Source organism: Apium graveolens, chromosome 4 (genome assembly GCF_009905375.1).
Source record: "Apium graveolens cultivar Ventura chromosome 4, ASM990537v1, whole genome shotgun sequence".
Classification (NCBI taxonomy): domain Eukaryota; kingdom Viridiplantae; phylum Streptophyta; class Magnoliopsida; order Apiales; family Apiaceae; genus Apium; species Apium graveolens.
This window is the reverse complement of record NC_133650.1, coordinates 189,149,249-189,173,517: the sequence shown is the minus strand read 5'-3', so window position 1 is coordinate 189,173,517 and position 24,269 is coordinate 189,149,249. Positions and strand designations below refer to the sequence as shown.

The 24,269-nt window shown below is 31.1% G+C and overlaps 1 protein-coding gene and 1 long non-coding RNA gene across 2 annotated transcripts; both read right to left on the bottom strand.

Annotated features, from left to right (window-relative positions):
* Positions 1-4,808: 4,808 nt before the first annotated feature.
* On the bottom strand, positions 4,809-8,570 carry LOC141720492 (leucine-rich repeat protein 1-like). Its single transcript, XM_074522928.1, has 6 exons — positions 8,256-8,570; positions 6,492-6,563; positions 6,208-6,351; positions 5,941-6,012; positions 5,778-5,849; positions 4,809-5,172 (listed from the first exon to the last, which is right to left on the bottom strand). Exons 1-6 carry the CDS (start codon positions 8,471-8,473, stop codon positions 5,100-5,102), a joined length of 651 nt encoding a protein of 216 aa, XP_074379029.1. The 5' UTR covers positions 8,474-8,570; the 3' UTR covers positions 4,809-5,099.
* Positions 8,571-17,466: 8,896 nt separating this feature from the next.
* On the bottom strand, positions 17,467-18,216 carry LOC141717018 (uncharacterized). Its single transcript, XR_012573496.1, has 3 exons — positions 18,160-18,216; positions 17,693-17,758; positions 17,467-17,552 (listed from the first exon to the last, which is right to left on the bottom strand). It is a non-coding gene; the product is annotated as an uncharacterized LOC141717018 (long non-coding RNA).
* Positions 18,217-24,269: the final 6,053 nt, after the last annotated feature.

The following is a 24,269-nucleotide window of genomic DNA, read 5'->3' as shown; positions in this document are numbered from 1 at the left end:
AATACATATAGCACATAAGAGATAACCTTTTATAATCAATGGTAACTTATAATATCATAAATCACATAACAATCATTTAATATAGCACAAAATAGTCGTAATTTCTCGGTCGTTACAGACTGTACCTCCTAAAATAAAGAAGGATCTATCTTATCCTCAAAGGACGACTTTTGAATGAAAACATATTACTCTAAATGTTATAAGTACTCATATATATAGGATAATTACATGGAATGAAAGATAAATATTATAATTTATGAATTTATTGGATTGAAGGAGTCCTGTTAGGCATGGACACTAGAAACTCACCTGGGAAGCAGTTGGGCCGATTATTGGACTGGATTTTAAATTATCATCAACGTGACTTCTTGCTCAGGAACAAGAGTCCAACCCTAAAGAATTACATTGACCTTGATCCCTATATATAGAGTATATATGCAGTTGGAAAAAGGGTTCGAATTTTCACCATTTACGCCACACGTGTAATCACAATGATCATTTTTCGAGTACTTTTGGTCGACCTAGAAGGATATTCTCAGCTATTTGTAGTGGTTATCTTTGCTAATTCCATTCAAGCACCATACACTTTTAGCTACATCACACCAGTCACACTGTCATTACCACGGTTGTAGCAGCAACTCTAAACCTGAGAAACAAGGGCTGTTCGGTTATTCAAGCACGATAATTATCGGGTGTTGTAACCAAATTTCTCTCTCAGCACATGAAATGACAAGAAATAAGTACTTATCATTTGAGTTATATTATCGCACTCTGATCACATTTATTAATTCAAACAAATTTGGCAAAAATATTTTTAAAACAATTTTAGGCGGCAAACTCTCCCCTTTGTACTGAATTTTAAAATAATCAACGTTAACTTTTCTGGTTCATTCCTATATTTAAATTTGACCAAATTCGATCGAATTCATGTTTGTATGGTCAATTGTTTTGTGGGACTTTTCCGCCTTAAACAAATATGTCATTTCGGCTAATCAAGATAAAAAAATAATTAAACAAATATGTCATTTCGACTAAAATTGGTCACAACTTCAGACGTACTTTTCAAATTTGGATTGAATTTAGTCTAATTTGGCCGCAGTAAAAAATAGGAGAACTTTGTTTGAGGTCATAGCATGTCAATTTTTTAATTTTAGAATTCTGCCGATATTCATTATTGATTATGACAATGCCTTTTTCACTTGAGAGAAATGTGGTCAAACACCCACTGATGCAATGTAGCAGTGCTGCTATTTATCCCAAATTTATTTCCCAAATTTTATATTTATCCCAAATTTATTTTCCAAATTTTATACCAAATAATGTGAAATATAAGTGACAGATTTTAATTCGGGGGCGTATATGTATGCGCGTAATTTCATATTATTATTAGGAAACTTACAAGTTAGAAATTTGACACATCAGTATTTGGAGGAAATTTTAGGAAAAATATTTGGGATTTATGATATTTTCCGATGCAATTTGCTATAGAGCCGAATCACGCTGTTCTAAACTTCTAATATGCATATAACCAATGAAATCCAAGTGGTTAACAACTTGCACGATGACAGCTCGTAATCGTAGTAAAGTAAAATCAAATGTAAAAAGTTGATAAGGAAGTGAAATCATAAGGAAGTGAAATCATACGCAAAGGTCGGTGTTCTGAATCTTAAAGTGGGGAAAGGTTGTGGAAAATTTTTCAAACAAGTTTCCTCTCGATTGTTTTGGAAACGAAAAAGATTAAATAATATTTCAATCACGTAAAGAGTAGTTATTTTATTCACCCCTGCCAAAAAAAATGTTCAAACTAATGTGAGCAAAAGAAAAATGTTCAAACTAATGTTAAAATAAGTAGAGAATCGCTAGTGTTTAAAATCGTTCCAGAAAGTATTATCAAATGTTGAGTTATCATCATCTTATTAGCTATTCTTTAACCAGTAAAATAAACCCGTCGTTCATTAATAAATATAAACTAGTATAATAACTCGTACGAGGTATGGGTAATTTTATAAAAAAAAAATATTTATCATGTAATTATAATATTTTTAGTTGTTTAATTATTATTTGTAAATATTGTATAATGTCTAAATTATATCAAATACAAGTTGATTGTTTATCAATGTGTGTTATTTTTATACAAGACATTAACAAATTATACAATATTTCTAATATAACTCATTAAGCAAAATATATATATTCTTGTTTGTGTATTATAATTTGTATTTAATGAATAAATATAAACAGGATAGTTAATGTACATTTAATACGAAACGATTAAACTTAATTTGTAGAATGTCGTTACTATATTTACAAAGAAAAAGTTAAAAATTAACGTATATGTTGAATACAGAGTTCCAAAAATTTTGAATTTTATTTAAATAAACTATATGTAATTGTCTATATTACTACTGAGTTCGCTACTAACTTATAATTAACTTACTCAATTTAAAAAAATAAAAAATGCATAAGTGAAGTCATAATGACTTGCAATCATAATATATAATAATATAAAATTTACATTAGTGTTAATATAAAAGTTGATTTTAATAAAAAAATCTTAGTTTTTGAAATTCAACGTATGCATATATGGATAAATGTTAGTTTTTTATTTACAATATTCTTAATAAATTAAAATTAAGTTATATGTGTGTGTCAGTGTCAGCATGTAAATTATTATATGTTACATTTCTTAGTAAATTACGATAATTTTAATTATTTATTGTTAAATATCTGATTTATATACATGTATAATTATTATTAATATCTAGTGAGACAATTGATTATTTAAATAACATTCATTTATAATTATTAAAAAATTAAAATTATATAATAAATAAATTAAAATAATTTATATATGATATTCACATTATCACTGACAAACAATCTATATCTATTTTTACGCAACCGAGTATCAATCATGGTTGTAATATTAAATTAAATTATAAATTGTAAATACTCATTATTGATATTCATGATTTTTTTCAAGAATTCGAAAAAAAAATTGTAATTATATCGTTATTTAAACCGCTTTTAATTTTTCTTTCATTACGACTCTAATATTTCTTCATATACTAATTTGATAATATTGTATACTATTCTCCTAAAATTAAATATTTTTCAATTTGAAAGTTTTATAAATACCAGTTGAACTGGTTAATTCTTTCAAATTATTGAATAATATATATTTTTTCTTTAAAGAGTATAACATGTATTGAATCAAATGCTACAATATAGTATATATATAACTTTTATTTGAATAATTTAAAATATTAAAATAATTCAAAATATTTGTAAAATATTATCTTAATCAATGAATATTGCTTATCTAAAAGAATTCTTCTTAAAAATCTAGTTATTTTAAAGTGAAAAATGAAAAACAAATCGATTTAATATATCATCGTAGTTTTATCAAATCTCGTTAGATCTCATATCATATTTCGAATATTTTTAAAATCGGGACAAGACCCAAAAATAATAATGCGCTACCATTGAAGTTAATAATTTTAACACAAATAATCAATTGAAATTGATCTTATAAAGACCTCAAACACATTAATTTATATTAACATAAGATATTAAAATATTTCACATTATTGGTAAGATATTCTCGTCGAACTTGTAATTTAAATTTACTAAACATAGAATGTGACAATGTTTTTCGGCCGAGTCATGTATAAATTAAAAAACATTGACTCATTATAATTCGAGCTTATTTAATGCAATACCGATATAGATTATTTATATATAAGTGATTTTATTTTCAATATTTTTAAAAAAAAATTATATATGTGCATTTTAATTACTTTTTATAATAAAAATTACGTTAAAAATACATGAGATATATTTTCAAACTAAAAAATAATTAATAAATAAAATAATAATCGATTTTATGTACTATACCTAACTTTATATCTGGAATTCATTTTTTTAAATTAGATGTTCAGATGTTCAGATATTTAAGTAATTATCTTTTTTTTTTACGGAATTCAAGTAATTACCTTTAAAGTTAAATAAAATATTTATTTAGCACAGTTATATATTATGGGTATGATAAAAAATAAGGGTAATTTAATCTTTTTAATGATACTTTTTAATCTCATGATTGTTCTCCTATTACATATAGAAGAGATATCTCCCACAAACCACATCTTTTATATAAATATTAAAAATAAGGGTAATTTAATCTTTTTAATGATACTTTTTAATCTCATGATTGTTCTCCTATTACATATAGAAGAGATATCTCCCAATAAAATGAAGTTTTCATAAATGTTCTCAAATACTTGGTTTTCATCATATTATTTACTATTTTTTTATAAATGAAATTGACTATTCGTTCACTAATATTGATTTCACAAAGAAAACAATTTCCGGATATTTTTCTAGGACATGCAGCAATTTACTTAAATCCAAAATTTTGGATTTATTTCAAATATAGGGTAAATTAAGAATGTGACGAGGTGATTACATTATAAAAACCTAATTTACCCCGTTCCTAGTGGCTAAATTAGCATTTTCTTTCTCATAATTGTACATAATTATTTTACCTATAATCGATTACAACAAAATGACAACAAAAACCTTAAATTCATATAAACCGAAACATTGAAAGAGACATGAACCTCACCTGAAGCGAAAATTTGAATTTTATAAATCATTATTATTACTTGCTTTGTTCTTTCCCTATACAACATAGTTGTTCCTCCCCTATACAACATAGTTGTTCCTCCCCTATAACATAATAGTAGCCTCTTCTCATTCTTGAACTTGGTTCTTAATACTTCTACCAAACAATGCAAGTTTCATGCGTGTAGTATTAACATATATCCATAATGCTAGCAGTTTTTTCATCCATGCAAGTCACCTTTACAATACCACAACATGAACCATGTTTCACATACATGATCTCCGCTTTGTTGATAGTTATGTTTTACATAGAATTTCATGACGAAGTTACACGACAGAGCCTCATCATATATAGGGCTCACATATCCAACCATCTTGTAGCACAAGACACCTATTCTGGTACTATTTTTTTATAAGGGACAAGTATAAAACTAACACATAAGATCGTTTGGATTTTAGTAAGCTTGATCTCCTATTCATATGCAGTTTGTATCATACCTTGCAAGTCCCTCCAACTCTGGTCCTTCAAGTCGAGGATTATTTGCAAAGCTGCACGAGTCATTATTAAAGACAATTAGTCAGGGCACCACATCCAGAGTGACAAGCATGTTTGAGTGTTGGGAGGTAAAAATTACAAATTTATTACAGCTGACTTTAGCATGTAATAAATACAGAAAGGCGCAGCTTCCGCCAGAGTGTTGGGAGGTAAAAATTACAAATTAGTTACAGCTGATTTTAGCATGTAATAAATACAGAAAGGCGCAGCTGCCGCCAGAAATAAGTTCGCAGGGAAAGATTTATTAGTGTCCAATAACTAAATAATATATAATTAAGATGCAAACCAAGTGGTTCAAAATATTAATTTAGGTATAAATTTTATATAATTAGAAGTTCGGTGGGTCTGTAAATGAATCACTTGCACTGGGGAAGTATGCAATCCCTGATGCATATTAATTATGGTATATCCCATATCAGACTGCACAGATTATTAGCATCCATATGAAGGGTGTTGCTAGTTCTTTCGTATTCATGTAGGGATTCTCTAATTTCATATTCAAAATAATACTAAATTTGAACCAGAAGAGGTAATAACAAATTTAAAAAATATAAAGCACCGGAAATATAGGCAAACAGGATAATCAAACGAGTCTTACTTGCTTAATGGGATGTGCTCGAATGGACCCTTGGTAGGAATTGTTCCACACAAATCATTGGTTGAGACATCACTGAAACACATGCAAACAATTATTATAGAATTTTATTCACAGGCTATATATAGAATAATACTAGAATTAAAGCAAAATCTTGATCACTTACACAACTTTCAGAGTGGAAACGCTAACAAGTTCCCTAGGAATTTTCCCAACCAAGTGATTATTGTTAAGGCGCCTGCCAAAGGAGAATGTTGAATTTCAATTCATAAATTGGGGCATGGAGTGCTTGTGTGAGAAAAGGGGACTAGTGACTTCATATAGCATCCACTTTTTGGTAAGCTGCTGTCTTCTTCTCAAATGATCATTGATGTAAATAAATTTTTACAATACACACACTCACACACATATTCTGATGGTAAGGACAACTTACAAAAAAATAAGAGACTGCAACTTCCCAAGGGTAGGAGGAATGATTCCTGTAAGATTGTTGTTGTACAAGTCCAGGCTGATTAGATTCTTCAAGTTGCCAAGCTCAGCAGGTATAGTACCATGAATGTTATTCTTGTAAAGCTCGCTGAATCATAATAAGTTTGGATAACATTGTTTAGTCGATTACATATCTGAATTATATTAATACATAACTACTGAAAACAAAACATTAACAATAACTATAGTTAGCAGCAAAGCAGTGCTAATGCAGTCAAAAGTACTCACAGATACTGGAGATGTTCGAGTTTTCCGAGCTCAGGTACCAGAACACCAGACAAATTTGTGTTACCAAGGTCTCTGCAGAAATAAATTACAAGACAAGCAACAAATTTCATCCTTGACCCAACCAATACAAGACTGACCTTAAATGAACAATAATATTTAGACTTGGAAGTAAATAGCAGTGTCTTGATCAGCACTCAGCAGTACTATAGATATTTATGAATACAAATAACATGCTTGAAACAAGGAAAATTGTATCCGAATTGTGTGTCACAGGCATAGAATATTGTATTAAAAAAGTACCAGGTCAAAAACTACCAGGTCAAAAACTACAATCCTATATCACAACGCTAACTAGTGGCCTTCCAAATTTAAACAAGCCACCATGTTCACTAGGCTTTTAAGTTGCTTTTGTGAATTATGGCACTGGTTTTGCTATAGAAAAATATCACATATAAAGCATATTCTTAACATAGAAAAATACAGTCAATACTTCTTACAGCGATGAATGGATATCCAACAGAGTAAAAATTACAAATAATGTGATTATGTCAATAGCTTTAGATAGCCATTTTACTTGCGCCGCCATAAGGAAAAGTTGTTTCTTGGAAGCATTCAGATATTATTCCAGATAGCAGCACATTTTATTTTACAGAACTACAACACAATTAGTAGGAAGCTTCAGTCCAATCATATCGGAAAATTAAAAAAAAACACTAAAACATGTATAGTCAAACAACTTATAAGAGTCTTTGGTCCAAAAAATATGGTTCACCGCTGCCAATCTAAAGACTGCATGATTGAATCTCGTAACAATCTAAGCAAAATGGAGGTCAAAACATTGATCAAGTAGCACACATAAAGCAGTAACATTCCCATCAATCAATCATAGAATAGGACATCTAATATGACAAGAAAAACATTACCACCCAGCCGTATCATTTTAACTTTTCAAAATCAACTTTTCATATAGTTTGCGACAACAGTTCAAATCAATGTATAACCCTAGCATTATAACCCCATGATCTCAATGAAGCCTTCACATAAAACATAAGTAACACAACTATGTAAAAAAGAACCACAACCTTAATTTAATACAAATTAATTGGTAAAAAAACATATCTAATACACTAAATATGTAAATCAGGAGATTAATTAACCAATAAAGCACCTTAGATAAATAGAAAAAAACTTCAAGATAGTAAAGAACAATAACTCAATCAAAAGACAAATTAACTAATACAACTCAATCCCAAAACACAAACTTAAATAACCAAAAAGAGAGTATACATAACCTTGATTTATAAAAATAAAGCCCTGACACATAAATAGAAAAAAGCCACAAACTACCACCAATAAATCAGTCAATACAAAACCAAATAGCAGATATAGAACTCAATCCAAACATACTAAACATTAATAACAAAAATCAAACATGTGAAATTAAAATAACATAGCATACACAAACCCTGAATCAAACATATATAAACATTAAATATAAAAAACTCAAAACCTCACATACAAATTAAACCACAAAATCTAAGCAAATTAAAATGACAGATATACAAAACCCTAAATTCAAACACACAAAATCACACATAGATACACACACATGTATACATATAAACAACAGAAATAAAGGGTGGGAGTTTAATATATAAAGCAATCTAAAACCCCAGATCAAAAACACATAAATATCACACACAAACACAAGGATATATAGCGATACATAGAATGATATAATAAAAAAGGGGTGTAATCACATACACTCTAGTGACATGGCTGTCTTGATTACAAGTGATATGAAACCAAGTACAAGGATTAACAAGAGTAGAATCCCAGCTATCAAGCACGTTGTTGGGATCTGTCAAGCTGTGTCTCAACGCCACCAGTGCATCTCCTTCTGAATTTCCGTTCACCACCGTCACGATCACCGTTAGAACTACCACTAAAACCACGCCGGTGGTACAGTCACCGACCACCATTTTTGCAAGCCTTTGTTTTTCACGTTTAAAGCACAACAAAACCAGAGGGAGTACTGGACTTTTTTATTTGGCTTTAGGACTGACTGACTACATTTGACTAGACTTGTTGGAGATATATACACGGACAGGCACACAAGTTTTATGTGGGGCGCGATTACCGTGCTGCCGGATTTTGCTCAAATCGTAAATTAAATGACATGTTCGATTTTATCAAATTTCTAAACCGTATCTGTATTGTATAATCTTAAAAATTATATAAATTATATCAGAAAAATGCAATACAGTGTGGTGCGGGTAATTTAGTTAATAAAAAAATTAATATTTACATTCGAATATAATAATAATTTAGTTAAGAAAAAAGCTAAATATATATGTTTTTGATTAAAAATAAATATATATCAGTAATATGTAATTTGTAAACTAGTATTTATAATACAAAATAATATTAAATAAGAAATGAATCTATAATATATAAGTATATTTATATATTATATATATTATAAATAAATTTATATGTATATGAAATTGCGGTGCAGTGTGATTTGAACTGCTTTGTTAAAATGTCAAATTGAACCGCTTTGTTAAAATGTCAAATCGTACCGCACCGCGCAATTGTCAAAACTTAAACCACAATTATATTACAGAATATTAAAAATCACATTTTTTGCTGCAGTATATAATGATACGGACTGTTTATACGATTTGTGCGATTTATGCAATTTGATGATCGCCCATAATTTTATGTTTGTCACCGTGTACTTTTTGGCTTACAGTGTGCTTCCTCACCAAACGACTCGGCCAATTTTTCTCTACTGTCGATTTTCGTGCAATCATTTTGAGATATATTCGATTTAATTATGTTTGTACTCTCTTGTGTTTTTTTTACTATTTTATACTATTAAATCAGTTTTTTAATAATAGAAATGATTCTTAATATCAAAATATATGCAAAAGTTGTTATATTTTTATCTTACTATTTTTGTAGCAAGATTTTATGAAAAGATTTGAATTTAGAAAATTGTATAAAGTGGCTTTAAAATAAGTTTTGTACTAGAACAACTTCAACAGTTTGTTTCGAATTTATTTGGACTCAACCATTCTTTAACTCAGACAATTTGATCTAAATTTTGGTTTAAATATTAAAACATTTCTATTTAATATTTTAACTTTTTGTAAGAATAAACATTTTATTTTTATATAATATAAGTTATTATCTTAATATTATTATTATTAACTAGTTAATTGTACTATTTTAAAGCCATTGTTATTAACGACTAATAAAATACAAATTAAACACTTAATATTTAGTAAAAAATAGTAAACACGTCTTGTTATAATTTTTATAATTAAAGTGTAAATATTAAATATTACATTCATCGAAAAAAGTACATATATTAATTAAGGGTGTTGATAATTGCACACCATCGATTGATGGTTGCAAACCATTTAATATTCACTTGACTAAATTACCGCTCGTTTTATCTCATAGTATTTTTGGATCCTCTATTTAAGCATCTACTCGATTAAATTTATAATATTTATTTCATTTGATTAAACACTAATTATTTTGTAATTCTTTCTTAATTTTTTTTTTATTACATTACAAAAATATACATGTTAGACATATAAAAGTTAACTAGCATAATAACTCGTGCGAAACACAGGTAATTTTCTAGAATTTTTTTGTACACCGTACAATTATATTAGTAAAATTTTTGATCATTTTTTATTGATAAATATTATATAACGTCTAAAACATATCAAATAAAAGTTGAGTATCTATCAATGTGTATAATTTTCATGTAAAACGTTAAGGGTGAAAAAACAAAATACCCACCATTTGGGGGGCAAATGCCCAAAATGCCAATAGGCGGGAGTGTTCGCCCAAAATACCCGTTGAATACGCATTCTAGACATGCGTATGCACTTTTTAAAAAAAAACAAAGAACACGCATTACAGGAATGCGTATTCACTTCTGTAATTTAGTGAATACGCATTCTTGGAATGCGTATCTCTTTAATTTTTTTAAATACGCATGTATGTGATGCATATTCTTTGTTATTTTTTAAAAACTTTAATACGCATGTCTTGAATGCGTAATCAGTGGGTATTTTGGGAGAAACGTACCGCCAACAGGCATTTTGGGCAGTTGGAGCTGGAAAGTAGTGTATTTTGGGCATTTTTTCAAACATTAATAACGTTCATAACGTTTTTAATATATCTTATTAATCATAATACATATTTTCTTGTTTGTGTAGTGCAGTTTTTATTTACTAAATAAATACAAGCAGGGTCGTGTAAAAGGAAAAAAATTGAAGTTAATCCTTCAAATATTGTCAATATGTTTATAAAAAAAACAAAAAATTAACATATATGCATATTGCAGAGTCGAGTAATTTTTTTGAGTTTTGGTCAAATAAACCCGAAATAATGAGATATTTTATTATTAAAGTCATTACTAATTTACAATTAGCTTGCTTAATTTAAAAGAATTTGATAGGGAATAAAATAAGGCCTGGGTATGTAATTAATGTTGCATTGATTATACCTGAATTGGGCTGAAAGTAAGGCCCATTTAAGAAGGCCCAAAATCCTGAATATTAATTAATTTCATAATTAATTAATAAGGGATAAGTCAGCTGATAAGATGAGTCATAGTGGAGAAATAAATCCTTGTAGATTGGCGTCCAAGGAACCTGGTGGGATAAGCAATCAGCTTCCTACCTCTTAGGACTCCAAAGTCCGTTCTAATTCTGAGACTTGCCCACCAAGTCTTCTAACCCAAGTCCAATTCAAGGACTCCCAACATCTATATAAGGGCCTCACCCTACAAATCAGAACTACATTTTTTAACTTGATCCTTGGCATACAGCAAGGTACATAGGCATCTTGTTAAGGCAGATCGAGTCACGAAACACAAGAGCAGTCAAATTGAGCCTCGAAGAACCTTTGCAACTGCTACACATGGATTTGTTTGGACTAGTCAATGTGTTGTCCATCTCAAGGAAAAGATTTTTCCTAGTAATTGTAGATGATTTCTCAAAGTTCTCTTGGATATATTTCCTAAAGTCTAAAGATGAGGCTAGTGAAATCATCATCAATCACATAAGGCAAGTCAATAATCATCCTGATTTCAAGGTTAGAAGAATCAGGAGTGACAATGGAACTGAGTTCAAGAATTCTGTCATGAGAGCATTTTGTGAGGAAAATGGGATTCTGCATGAGTTTTCAGCAGCAAGAACTCCACAACAGAATGGAGTAGTGGAAAGGAAGAACATATCACTTACTGAAGCTGCCAAGACAATGCTTGAAGAGTCTAAACTGCCAACATATTTCTGGGCTGAAGCTGTAAATACTACATGCTACACTCAGAATATTTCCCTGGTAAATCAAGCAAGATGCATGACTCCCTATCAATTGTTCTAGAACAAGAAGCCAACTCTAAATTTTCTTCATGTCTTTGGATGCATATGCTATATTCTGAGAAATCAAACTGATCAAAATGGGAAGTTTGATGCTAAAGCAGATGAAGGAATTTTTGTTGGATATGTTGTTGGTAAAGCATATAGAGTCTACAATCTAAGAACCAACATTGTTGTGGAATCAATACATGTTGTGTTTGATGATAAAAAGATTGAAGGACTTTAAGATGGAGATTACCATGAGAGCCTCAAATTCGACAATGTGGAGATGGTTAGTGATGACAGTGATGATGAAAGTGATAAGAAACAGTATCAAAGGATAATGCAGAAAAATCTACTACAAATGAAGCACAAAATTCAACATCTATCGAATTGCAAAATGTTTCATCCGTCGGGAGACAATCTGCCTTATCTGTCGGAAGGCAACCCGCTTCATCCGTCGGTACTCAAAATTCACCATCCATCGGGTTATCAAGAGGAGCAGGAACTCAAGATAGATCACCTATAGAAAGTTTCCCTTTCTCAAATCAAAGATCTACAAACTCAGGGGGAGATCCTAACAATCAAAACTCAATCACACATCAAGACAACAATGAGGCCTCTTCATCTAGAGCTAATCTACCCCAACAAAGAAAATGGACAAAAGATCACCCCTTTGAGCTAATAATTGGTGATGTTTCTTCTAGAGTTCAAACCAGGAGAACAACTCAAGAAGAATGTCTATACAGCATATTCCTTTCCAAGGAAGAACCAAAGAAGGTAAAAGAAGCTTTGTTGGATCCTGATTGGATTTTAGCTATGCAGGAGGAGCTAAACCAATTTGAAAGGAATAATATATGGAAGCTGGTGCCCAAGCCTAAAGGAAAGAATCCAATAGACACCAAATGGGTATTCAGAAACAAGATGGATGAAAATGGCATAATAGTCAGGAACAAAACTAGATTGGTTGCTAAGGGCTATTGTCAACAAGAAGGAATAGATTTTGATGAAACATTTGCTCATGTTGCAAGACTTGAAGACATCAGAATCTTCTTAGCCTATGCAGCCCATGCCAATTTCAAGGTCTATCAAATGGATGTCAAAAGTACCTTTCTGAATGGATATTTGGAGGAGGAAGTCTATGTCAGTCAACCTCCTGATTTTGAAGATCCAAATTTTCCAGAACATGTCTATTATCTTTTGAAAGCACTTTATGGATTGAAGCAAGCACCTAGAGCCTGGTATGACACTTCATCAAAGTTCCTTTTGGAAAATCATTTCACAAGAGGTACTGTAGATAAAACTTTATTCTTAAGAAATGTTAATGGCTCTAGTATACTTGTTCAAATTTATGTAGATGATATTATTTTTGGCTCTACAGATGAGAAACTTTGCAAAAAGTTTGCCAAATTGATGCAAAGTAAGTATAAAATGAGTATGATGGGAGAACTAACTTACTTTCTTGGTTTGCAAGTTAAGAAAGTTAGTGATGGAATATTCATTAGTCAAACTACATATATTTTTTATCTTTTAAAGAAGTTTGATCTAATGGATTGCACATCTGCAAAAACTCCCATGGCTACTGCAACTAAGCTTGAATTAAACACTACTGAAAAGTCTGTGGATATTTCAAGTTATAGGGGCATGGTTGGCTCACTTCTGTACTTAACAGCTAGTAGGCCAGATATAATGTTTGCTACATATTTATGTGCTAGATTTCAGGCTGATCCTAGAGAATCTCACTTAATAGCTATTAAGAGAATTTTCAGATATCTCAAGGGTGAAGGGTTTTTAGCACATAAACGCAGCGAAAATGTAAATTTAAATCTTAAAAAACCGAAACCCTCCGCAGGATCCATGCGAAAAATAATATTTAATTCGTAGTTCAGTATGTTTACCTTAAGAAGCTTTACGTTAATGGAAAGATGGAGGTCTTTAATAGCGATCCAAGAACAACGAGCGGAGATCCTTAGCAGCTGCTCCTCAAGTGTGAAACACTCCACCGGTATCCACCAAGAAAACGATGTAATGAAGGAGGAGTAGGTGGAGAGAATTAGGTTTTTGTAAATTTTTTTGTTGAGGCAAAAATAGGGTTTATAATAGTATATTTATAGGCAAATTTTTCAGCTGAAAATTTTCCCATAAAATATTATTATTATTAACCCTTTATTATTCTCACTAATAATTAAAACACCTTTTAATTATTAATCTTTTTTCTAAACTCTTTAGAAATAATTCTCTCACTTGAGAAGGTCACACTCCCACCTCACTCTTATATAGGCACATGGAGGGCAAATTGGGCCTAAAAAGCCCATTTAGGCCCAAAAAATAGAGAATTATGGAAAGTTCTAGAAAATTTTGGAAGAAATTATGTAAATTCTAGAAAAAGAAAATAATACTTGGTAAAATCTGGAAGAATCCAGAAGAAACTTCAGAAATTCCAAAAAAATCTGGGATTCGGGATGTAAATGGAGGCCCAGCCCAAATCTTATCGGGCCTGGGAAAAAATCAAGCCCAGATTAGGGCCCATGACAGAAAATATATAAATGGAAACCCAAATATTTTGGAGAATGCAACAAGCCCAGTGAATGGGCCAAAAGGAAGGAAGCCCAAAATTGGTTAGAAAAACCAAAGTTAAGGCCCAATATATAAGCCCAATTCAGAAATTATGAGAAGCCCAGTAAAGGGTTGACCCAAAAGAAAAGCCTAGGAAATAAATGGGCCCCTAAACAGAAACGAAAATCCTGACCAATTCGATCAAGATTTCTATTGAATTTCTGATCGAATGATTGAGGTCGAAATAAGTTTCGACCAAGAAAACGTTGGCTATTTATTCGGTCAAAATCAGGGTCAGAAAATAAAAAAAAGTGGGGGAGGAAAAATCCTGACCAAAATTCGGTCAGGAATCCTAGTCGAACACCCCAGATCGAAAAATACTTCGACTAAGGCAAGAAAGGAGGTATACTTCGGTCAAAAACAAAAATCTTGACCGAAATGATTGTGATCCTGGTCGAAAAAATAATATATATATATATAGTGTAAAATCCTGATCGAAATTCGACCAGGAATCGTGATCGAATGCTCCTCCTCAAAAGATCTGTCGACTAGGGCAATACGGGGGTAATTCGACCAGGATCCTGGTCGAACAGGATTCCTGGTCGAAATGTACATAAAAAAAAAAGAAAAAAAGAGAGAAGAAAAAATGTTTTCTGAAAAAGAATTTTATATTCTGGAAAATAAAAATTCCTGGATATTTTCAGAAAATGAGGAAATTCCTTAAAAAATTCTGAAAAATATGAATATTTTTAGAAAATAAGGGAATAATTCCTGAAAATTAAGGAAAAAATCCAAGATATTAGGAAAAATTCCAGAAATTAAGGAAAGAATCCCACAATTAAGAGAAAATTCCAGAAAATTAAGGAAAAAATCCTAGAATCAAGGGAAAATCTCAGAATTAAGGGAAAATTCCTGGAAATAAATAGGAATAAAGGAAAATAGTTGTAAATGTGTAGGTCGCTCCACACTTTACACAAAAACGATACCCTGTAAGGGAACGAATGAACTTAACTTCTGCGAAACCTTTTTCACGGTTTCTCCGAAGTTGGGGGGCAAATGATCAGGAATAAAATAAGGCATGGGTATGTAATTAATGTTGCATTGATTATACCTGAATTGGGCTGAAAGTAAGGCCCATTTGAGAAGGCCCAAAACCCTGAATTTTAATTAATTTCGTAATTAATTAATAAGGGATAAGTCAGCTGATAACACTACTAGAAAAATGCCCTTAGACATCGGTTATAAAGCGATGTCTTTTTTTCCAAACCGATGTCTTCGCATGTGTAGAGAAAGGTAGGGGTCTTCAACATCGATTTTTAGCCGATGTTAAATATTAACATAGACATCGATTTTCTGAGCAAACTGATGTATAATTAGCCCTTTTTTTAATAACATGTTACAACTAGATTGTGAAAAATGGTATTTAGGAGGTTAAAAAGCACTATAAATATATAATAGGGAAGAACTTTTAACTGATAGATATCAGATTCTTAAAAAAATGATGTCTTAAATTCTATAGTATATCGGTCGGTCTGTGGAATCGATGTTAAAGAGGAACTTAGACATCAATTCTCTTCCAAGATACGATGTTATATGTTATATATCACATCGGTTTTTCTTGATATAGCGATGTCAAAGTTCTTATTTAACATCATTTTTCAATGGAACCGTTGTGCATTATACTGAAAGACATCGATTTATTTCAATTATTTTAATAAAAACTTTTACTTTTGACATCGATTTTATTTGCACAAGTTGATGTGTTATAACATTTTAGACATCGTTTTCATTCCATAAATTCATGAGCTGAAAGTGATATAAATCATATAAAAGAAGCATTTAAAACAAAAATAATCAAAAAAATGATATTGTCATTAATAATGCTAGTAATATAATTACTGTTAACAAAAACATTAACTGAAAGTGAACAACATGACATGTAGAACAACATTAACGCAAACTTTATTTTAGAAAACTATAATACCAGTTAAATCATTGTGTATTTCCATAGAACAACATTAACACTGGTTATTCCATTTACAACCACCATAAGAAAGCACAATAACTTCGAGACTAAAAAACGTTAAATAGGTTATTGGTTTCACTTCCATACTGCTACACAAAATATTAAGTCAGACATACTACAGATCTGCTTTATTATAGATCAACCTCCTGCCCCTGTTAGGCCAAAGTAGAAGAACTGTTTCACGGAATTCTTCGCTAACTTAGTTGCCTCTTCATCTGCAGTTAAAAGATAAAGAAGAGACCTTAGAATATATTGGCAGATAGCAACAGCCGAAATCACCCCAAATTGTCAAATCAAATTATACCGTATAAATTAAGAAATCAAGTACGTAGGAATCACAAGCAACTAAAATCCAAATGGTTCTCCGACCAAAAAAGAGTAAAAAAGGTACATATATGCACAATGCATAGATTAGAACACTAGGAAAAAAAGATCTAGATAAGTTAAGAACCTTTAGCTTCAGATTTTATCTTCAGTGCCAACTTTACAGCGCTGTCGAAGTACTCAGCAACTTTAGCAAAGTCTTCTTCAACAAATTCTCTTGAAGTAAGAGCAGGAGTCCCTACATTGAATGAGTTTGTTTAGGCAATTAGTTAATGAAGTTATTCACAATTTGGACTTGCTAGAGAAAATATCATCTACCCATTCGGATGCCACCAGGAACCATGGAAGACACATCTCCAGGAACAGTGTTTTTGTTGGCTGCAATATGAACAACTTCCAACACCTTTTCAACCCTGAACCAGTCAATACCCTGTAGAAAGAATAAATTTACATAAAATTTGTATCATTTTCCATGATTATTTCAGTATAAGTTCACATCATATATAAAGAGCTGTGGATTTTCTGACTTGAAACCTAGAAACTCTTTTCATAATTTAAAAAAGGATTAGTGACAGAACAAATCTGTCAGATCAGAGAAGCTGGAAGGAAAGGATAATAAGTTATCCGAATCTCTAAATCATGAAGGATTTATTTCTCTAGACTAGTGGAAGAAAAAAGTAATCTTTCATTTACCTTGGGTTTCAGATTAACTAAAACTAAGTGATTGTCAGTTCCACCAGAAACATGTTCATAGCCTCTCTTCATCAAAGTCTGCAAGAGAGAATATTCATTACCATTTACTATACCGGAATACGTTTTCATAGATGCTAACTGAACCAGTAACATCGAAAAAAAATTCTTGTTACAAAATCATAGATAAGGCAGTAACACAGAGATTTTATTAGTCACACATGTGCAAACTTGGAGCAATTACTGAGGACTTGCTCTTGGTAGGCTTTGTATTCTCCAGTTGTCGCCTGCATTCCTTTACGAGTTAGGGGCAAGAACTTAACATATATCAATCATACTCACATAAATTAACCAATTTAAACAAAGAAAAAAAGAGTATTTCCCCTGATTGAAATGATTCTACAAAAGCGTGTTATGGAAAATACTGATGGTATTATGACCTCCCAAATGCTAGAAACAATCATTTACTTGAAAAATTTTGTGTGCAAAATTAAAACTCAGTTCTTTGAGTGCGTAATACTATGGTACAACAGCTATTACTAATATTTCCTATCAAAATCAATATGTTCCTTAATATTTTCTAAAACCAATATGCTTCTTAAAAGACAATACGGATACAAGAATCCACATTCAGAGTGTGTCCTTTTAAAGTGATATTCTGGAAAAGCTTCAACTTGTCAGCTCTAACCTGTTTCAATGCAACTGCCAAGACAATGATAGTGTGGTTGTGTGAACCACCTTGAAGTCGAGGGAAAACATCCATATTGATTTTTTCTTCAAAATCATACATCACCTTAAAAAAATATTAGATATGTTAGTTTGGTACGTAATATTAAAAGTGTCTTCTTCCTCTGTGCAAATATACTTGCCTAGCTAACGAGACTACATTTATTTGAGATGTTATATTACTTATTTTATTCCTCTGTGCAAATATACTTGCCCCTGCATTCATTCCTGCTGCCACAGATTTGCACCCTTCTGAGTATATTGCACGAGTGAGGATTGTTGCACATGTGGTACCTGTAGACATGTAAAAAGGAGCATTGTACCATTAGCTATACTTACTCAAGACCTAATAATAGTCAGGATTTCAATCAAATAAAATTCTCTCTAAAGGAGCAGTATCTGCTTTCAAAAAACCTAGTCAACTTATATGAAATCATACCATCCCCAACAACATCATTTGTAGCATTTGCAACCTGCTTTACAAGGCTAGCACCAAAATTCTTCACTCTATCCTTGAACTTGATACTCTTTGCAATAGTGACACCATATTTGATCACTTTAGGAGCCCCATAACTTTGTTCTAAGACGACATTGCACCCCTATCATAAATTCAGCAAGGAAACTAAAAAAAATATTACTATAAATAAGCTCCAAATTATAATATAATTTTGCAAGATCTTTCACAGTACCACATACACAATCTTAAAGAAACATACATATCACATAGCTATTTAAAATTGTGGGAATCTTTACCAATGTACACACCTTCTGTTGTCGCAATATGTATTTACTCCTTTCCATCATTAACCATCATCCTTCTATTACATTATAAATCTATGCTCAAATCAAGATAAAGTAAGAAAGAAAATCACATATATACAAAATTAGGGAAAATGGAACCTAAAATGAGCACGGGAAAAAAGACTTAACCATAATAGTGAACAAATAAACTTGTGCAGAACTCAAAAATACAACAACAGATCATACAAACAACAAGACATTATATACCTTAGTTTTTTATGTGGCATGTTTTCTGATGGCTTTTGCGGCTGATTGTCCTCCTTGAGCTGTACGAGACTCTAAGTGTACACATGTGAATCAAACTCATTTGGAATCCCCCAAATCTCGACATTCTTAGCCATTTTCTTCTCAAGGTCATACCACAAAAGTTTTGAGCCATCCTAGAATAATAAACAGGTCTAACAAAGCTTTCATATCTATGTGTACCGCGTTTCTCCTCTGTGGTGAGTGCTTTAGACCAAGAATTTTCATCTGCAGAATCAGTCCTCATCACCCACACATTAATACGACCCTTAAAAACACACACACACACAGAGATATATATATATATATATATATTCCACCTCTAAACAAATCTCCAAACCTGTGAACCGAACCCGTTAAAAAAATCAAAACATAAAAATTGAAAATAAATTAGAAGCTTACATATTTTTCACACAAGAATCGAACATATCCAACACTTTTGAAGTTTGTTTACCAAGAATCGGAGCAATCACAAACTCGATTTCAAAGATTACAAGCTTAATTAGGGGTTTCTACAGATTAGGGTTTTAATGGTTTGAGATGGGTTTAGAAAATTTGGATTGATAAAAGATTCAGAGACTGAGCTGAGTGAGGGACGAGAACATAGAGAGAGAGAAAGAGAGAGAGAGAGAGAGAGAGAGAGAGAGAGAGTGGAGATGAAGTTTGAGATAGCAGAGGGAGAGAGAGAGTATAGATGAAGTAGAGAGAGAGAGTTGATAAAAAGTAGGAAGAAGGAAAAGTAAATTTTGTTGTGTTGGGGGGAAATAAAATTTTTGTTAAGGGGGAATTTTTTGGTGTATTAACGGGGGAAAGGAAGAAGCGGGTTTTTTATTATTTTTTTAAAATGATTATAGACATCGACTAGTTAAGATAGTGATGTCTTACAACCACTTTAACATCGGTTTTGAAGTGACCGATGTTAAAACTGTTTTTAACATCAGTGACATTTCTAACCGATGTTAAAGGGGTGATGTCGTAGGAATTATTTCTAGTAGTGTAAGATGAGTCCTAGTGAAGAAATAAATCCTTGTAGATTGGCCTCTAAGGAACCTGGTGGGATAAGGAATCTGCTTCCTACCTCTTAGGACTCCAAAGTCAGTTATAATTCTGAGACTTGCCCACCAAGTCTCCTAACCCAAGTCCAATTCAAGGACTCCCAACATCTATATAAGGGGCCTCACCCCACAAATCAGAACTACGTTTTTTGACTTGATCTTTGGCATACAGCAAGGTACGTAGGCATCTTGTTAAGGCATATCTAGTCACGATACACAAGAGCAGTCAAATCGAGCCTCGAAGCTCATGTTCCCTAGTAATAAATACAACAATTATTATACCTTAATTTTTGATCCATAACAGAATTAGTAATGCATAATTAAAGTGGTCAATACCTGCAATCGTAATATTCAATAAAGTAGAATTTACACTTTTTTAATTCAACGTTTATGTTGATTTAATATCATTGTTAATGTCTTAATTCATTAAATAAAGTTGATTTTGGCCGTGTACTTAGCTTTTAATCCTCTCTATTATACAATGTTAATTTTATAAGATGTCAGATAATTGTCAATTTATAAATTAAAATTGACATAATATATTTAGTTTTTAACACATTGAAAAAAACTTAAATTTAATTGATCATTATTATTTTTAGAACATAAAATACCTTTGTTATTTTCTTCTAGTATATATATCAATAACTCTGAAATACACCATTAAAATTGAATCTTTTAATATTGGTAAAGATAAAGTCACATGTGTGTGTATGTATGTAAATTATTATTTATTATATTTTTGAGTAAATTATGTTGGTCTCGTTTATTTATATGCTAGATATCTTGGTCATGTATATATCTAATTGTTATTCAGTAAATTACTCAAATAACATGTATTTATGATTATTCAAAAATTATAATTATCTAATAAATAAATCATAATTATTTATATATCGTGATCGTAGTAGCACCGACAATCAAACAATCAAACAATATCTATTTTTACTAAACAGAGCATCAGTCATGGATGTGACATAAAAATAATTCATATATCTTAAAGATTAAATACTGATATTCAGAAGTTTTTTTTCAAGAATCTGAAGATAAATTTATACTAATATCATCATTCAAATCATTTTGAAGTTTCTTTCATTTATGATTCTAATATTTCTTTTTATAGTAACTTGATAACATTGTATATTATTTTTCTAAAATTAAATATTTTCAATTTGATGAATATTTTTAAATGTTAGTTGAACTTGTTAATCCTTTCAAAATATCGACTAATATTAAAAAAATAGATAGCATAACATGGATTAAATCAAATAGTACAATACATTATAGTTTTAACCTTTTTCAAATAATTCAAAATAGCTGTACAATATTTTCCAACACTAAACATTTTTTTTGTAAATTTATTATTGCTAATTTTGAATTTTAAATAATTTTTTTTCAAAATATAGAATTCTATAATTTTTCAAGTTTCATATATATATATATATATATATGTATGAGTTAAGTTCTATTAAGTCCTTATTTTTAATTGAGTACGGGAGTCCATATATGTTCTGCAAGTAAAATAGTATAATTTTTTTTGTAAAATGTATTATAATATGAATCATGTTCTATAAATATCACTATTTTAATAAATATCTTGCAAATCTCATACATTTGACAAGTTGAACATTGCAGAACATATGATTTATAAAACATGATCAATTTGAAGAACATACGTATTCACGTTGTAGAACACGTAAATATTCAACTTGCTGAACATTAATGATATAACACCATAACACACATTTATATCATGTATGTTGTGCAAGACATGCATGTATTTTAACAAGACTAAGTCAAATTGACAACCCTAAGTAAGTTGTATTATAATCTTAGTTTGCATTTGTACTTGTAACATTTAAAGTCTTTAAAAATGTAAAAGAGCAGACTGGAGTCTTTTTGTTTAAACAGTATCAAGCCTAAGGATTCTATCTGGAAGAAGATCAAGAAGATCATGCCTCAGAAGAATTATGAAGAAGCTTGGAGTTGAATAAATCTGTTTGGATAAAAATACTCAAAGTCAAAGATCTCTACAAGTCACAGATTTGGTGTTATAGAGAAGTCACTCGAAAACTCCAAATGACTTATCGTGAAGTCAGAAAAGCTTATAGAGAACACACATAGAGATATCGACAAGCCAAATTGAAGACACGAAGATTGGAGATATCGACAAGTCATTTCTTCCCTAGAGAACTCAGAGTTATCGACAAGTCAACATTTATTAGAGAACTCTGAGTTATCGATAAGTCAAATTCCACTAGAGAACTCAGAGATATCGATAAGCCAAAATTCACTAGAGAACTCTGAGTTATCGACAAGTCAAATTTGACTAGAGAATTCAGAGTTATCGATAAGTCAAATTCCACTAGAGAACTCAGAGATATCGATAAGCCAAAATTCAATAGAGAACTCTGAGTTATCGACAAGTCAAATTTGACTAGAGAACTCCGAGTTATCGATAAGTCAAATTTGACTAGAGAACTCCGAGTTATCGATGAGTCAAAGTGAAGATATGAAGACTAGAGATCTCAACAAGCCAAATTCTCCTATAGAGAACTCAGAGACCTCCACAAATCAAATTTATTATGGAGTACTAGAGATCTTGATAAGCCAATATACTTATCGAGATGTCAAGTTCTCTATAGACCAAATGGAGATCTCAAGGCAAAATCTCAAAGTACAATTTGCAGACCAGTTCAATATCTAAGATTTACAATCAACAAACAATCCAAACAACTAGATTGACAAGTCTACAAAAAGCAGCTTAAAGGATGTCCAAGATCAATGGTGAAGATTAACTGACAAAGGAAGATCAAAGTAAACTCAGGATGCTAAGATATGCTAAGCCAGAAATAGAAGATACACTTTTCCTAAAATGGAAATGACAAGTGACAGTTTACTAAAGTTAATAGCATGTCTTATTGTACACTGTGTAAACCAGCAGTTAACTAAATTATAAAGTTAACACCGGTCCTTTAGTCAGTAGTAACAATTCAGAAAAGAAAATCTTGTAACACTCTTAAGGAGAAGCTAAGCTCTTTATTAACAAAGAGCCTAGAAATTTTGTAGCGAAATATTCTTAATTTTAATATAAAATTAAGTGAGTTTTAAAAGATCCGTGTTCTTTATTATTGCATGTTTAATTTCTGCAGTAACATATTTCACTATAAGATTTAATTTACTTTGTTCAATAATAAAAAGCTCAAGAAAAGCTTAAAAATAGAAAAACACATTCACCCCCTGCGTGTTACTCATTTCCTAACAAGTGGTATCAGAGCAAAATCTGAAAATAAATAGATTCAAGATCTTGGAAGAATGAATACACAGAAAATCAGTAGCATCAAAATTTCTACATTTGACAAAGCTAACTATACTCTTTGGAAAAATAAAATTTTGCTGTTTATCAGGATGGCCAATCCACTCTATATTCGGATTCTCAAAAATGGGCACTTCACTCCTATGGTTAGAGTTGGAGAATCAATAGATGGTGATATGGTCATTCCAGCTCATTATGCTCCAAAAGATCCTTCGGAGTACACTGAGCCTGAAAAAGAGAAAGTTTCCCTGGATAGTGGTTTGCAGTTGATATTGATAGAGTCACTTGACAATGTAATGTATAACAACATTATCAACTGTGACACTGCCAAGCAAATCTGGGAAAAGATTGAAATACTCTGTGAGGGAACTGAGGAAGTTAAATCTAATCAAAGGAGGATACTGATTTCACAATATGAGGGTTTCATGGTCAAGCCAAAAGAAAGTATCACTGATGTGTTTGAAAGGTTCAATAAGCTGATAAATGACTTGCAGCTCCATGACAAATACTATGAAGCTGAAGAGGTGAACTTGAAGTTTTTGCTCACACTCCCTGATCATTTGGAACAGAAAATCTCAGCAATCAGAGAAGGGAGAGATCTAAGCAGAATATCACTGGAAGCTCTTTATAGAATCTTGAAAACTTATGAATTAGAAATAA

Excerpts from the sequence above, each read along its gene's own strand:
- LOC141720492 (XM_074522928.1), bottom strand. The coding sequence starts at position 8,473 with ATGGTGGTCGGTGACTGTACCACCGGCGTGGTTTTAGTGGTAGTTCTA. Across the intron at positions 6,564-8,255 it reads GACAGCCATGTCACTAGAGT|AGACCTTGGTAACACAAATT; the intron begins GTATGTGATTAC and ends TTATTTCTGCAG. Across the intron at positions 6,352-6,491 it reads CTCGAACATCTCCAGTATCT|CGAGCTTTACAAGAATAACA; the intron begins GTGAGTACTTTT and ends ATTATGATTCAG.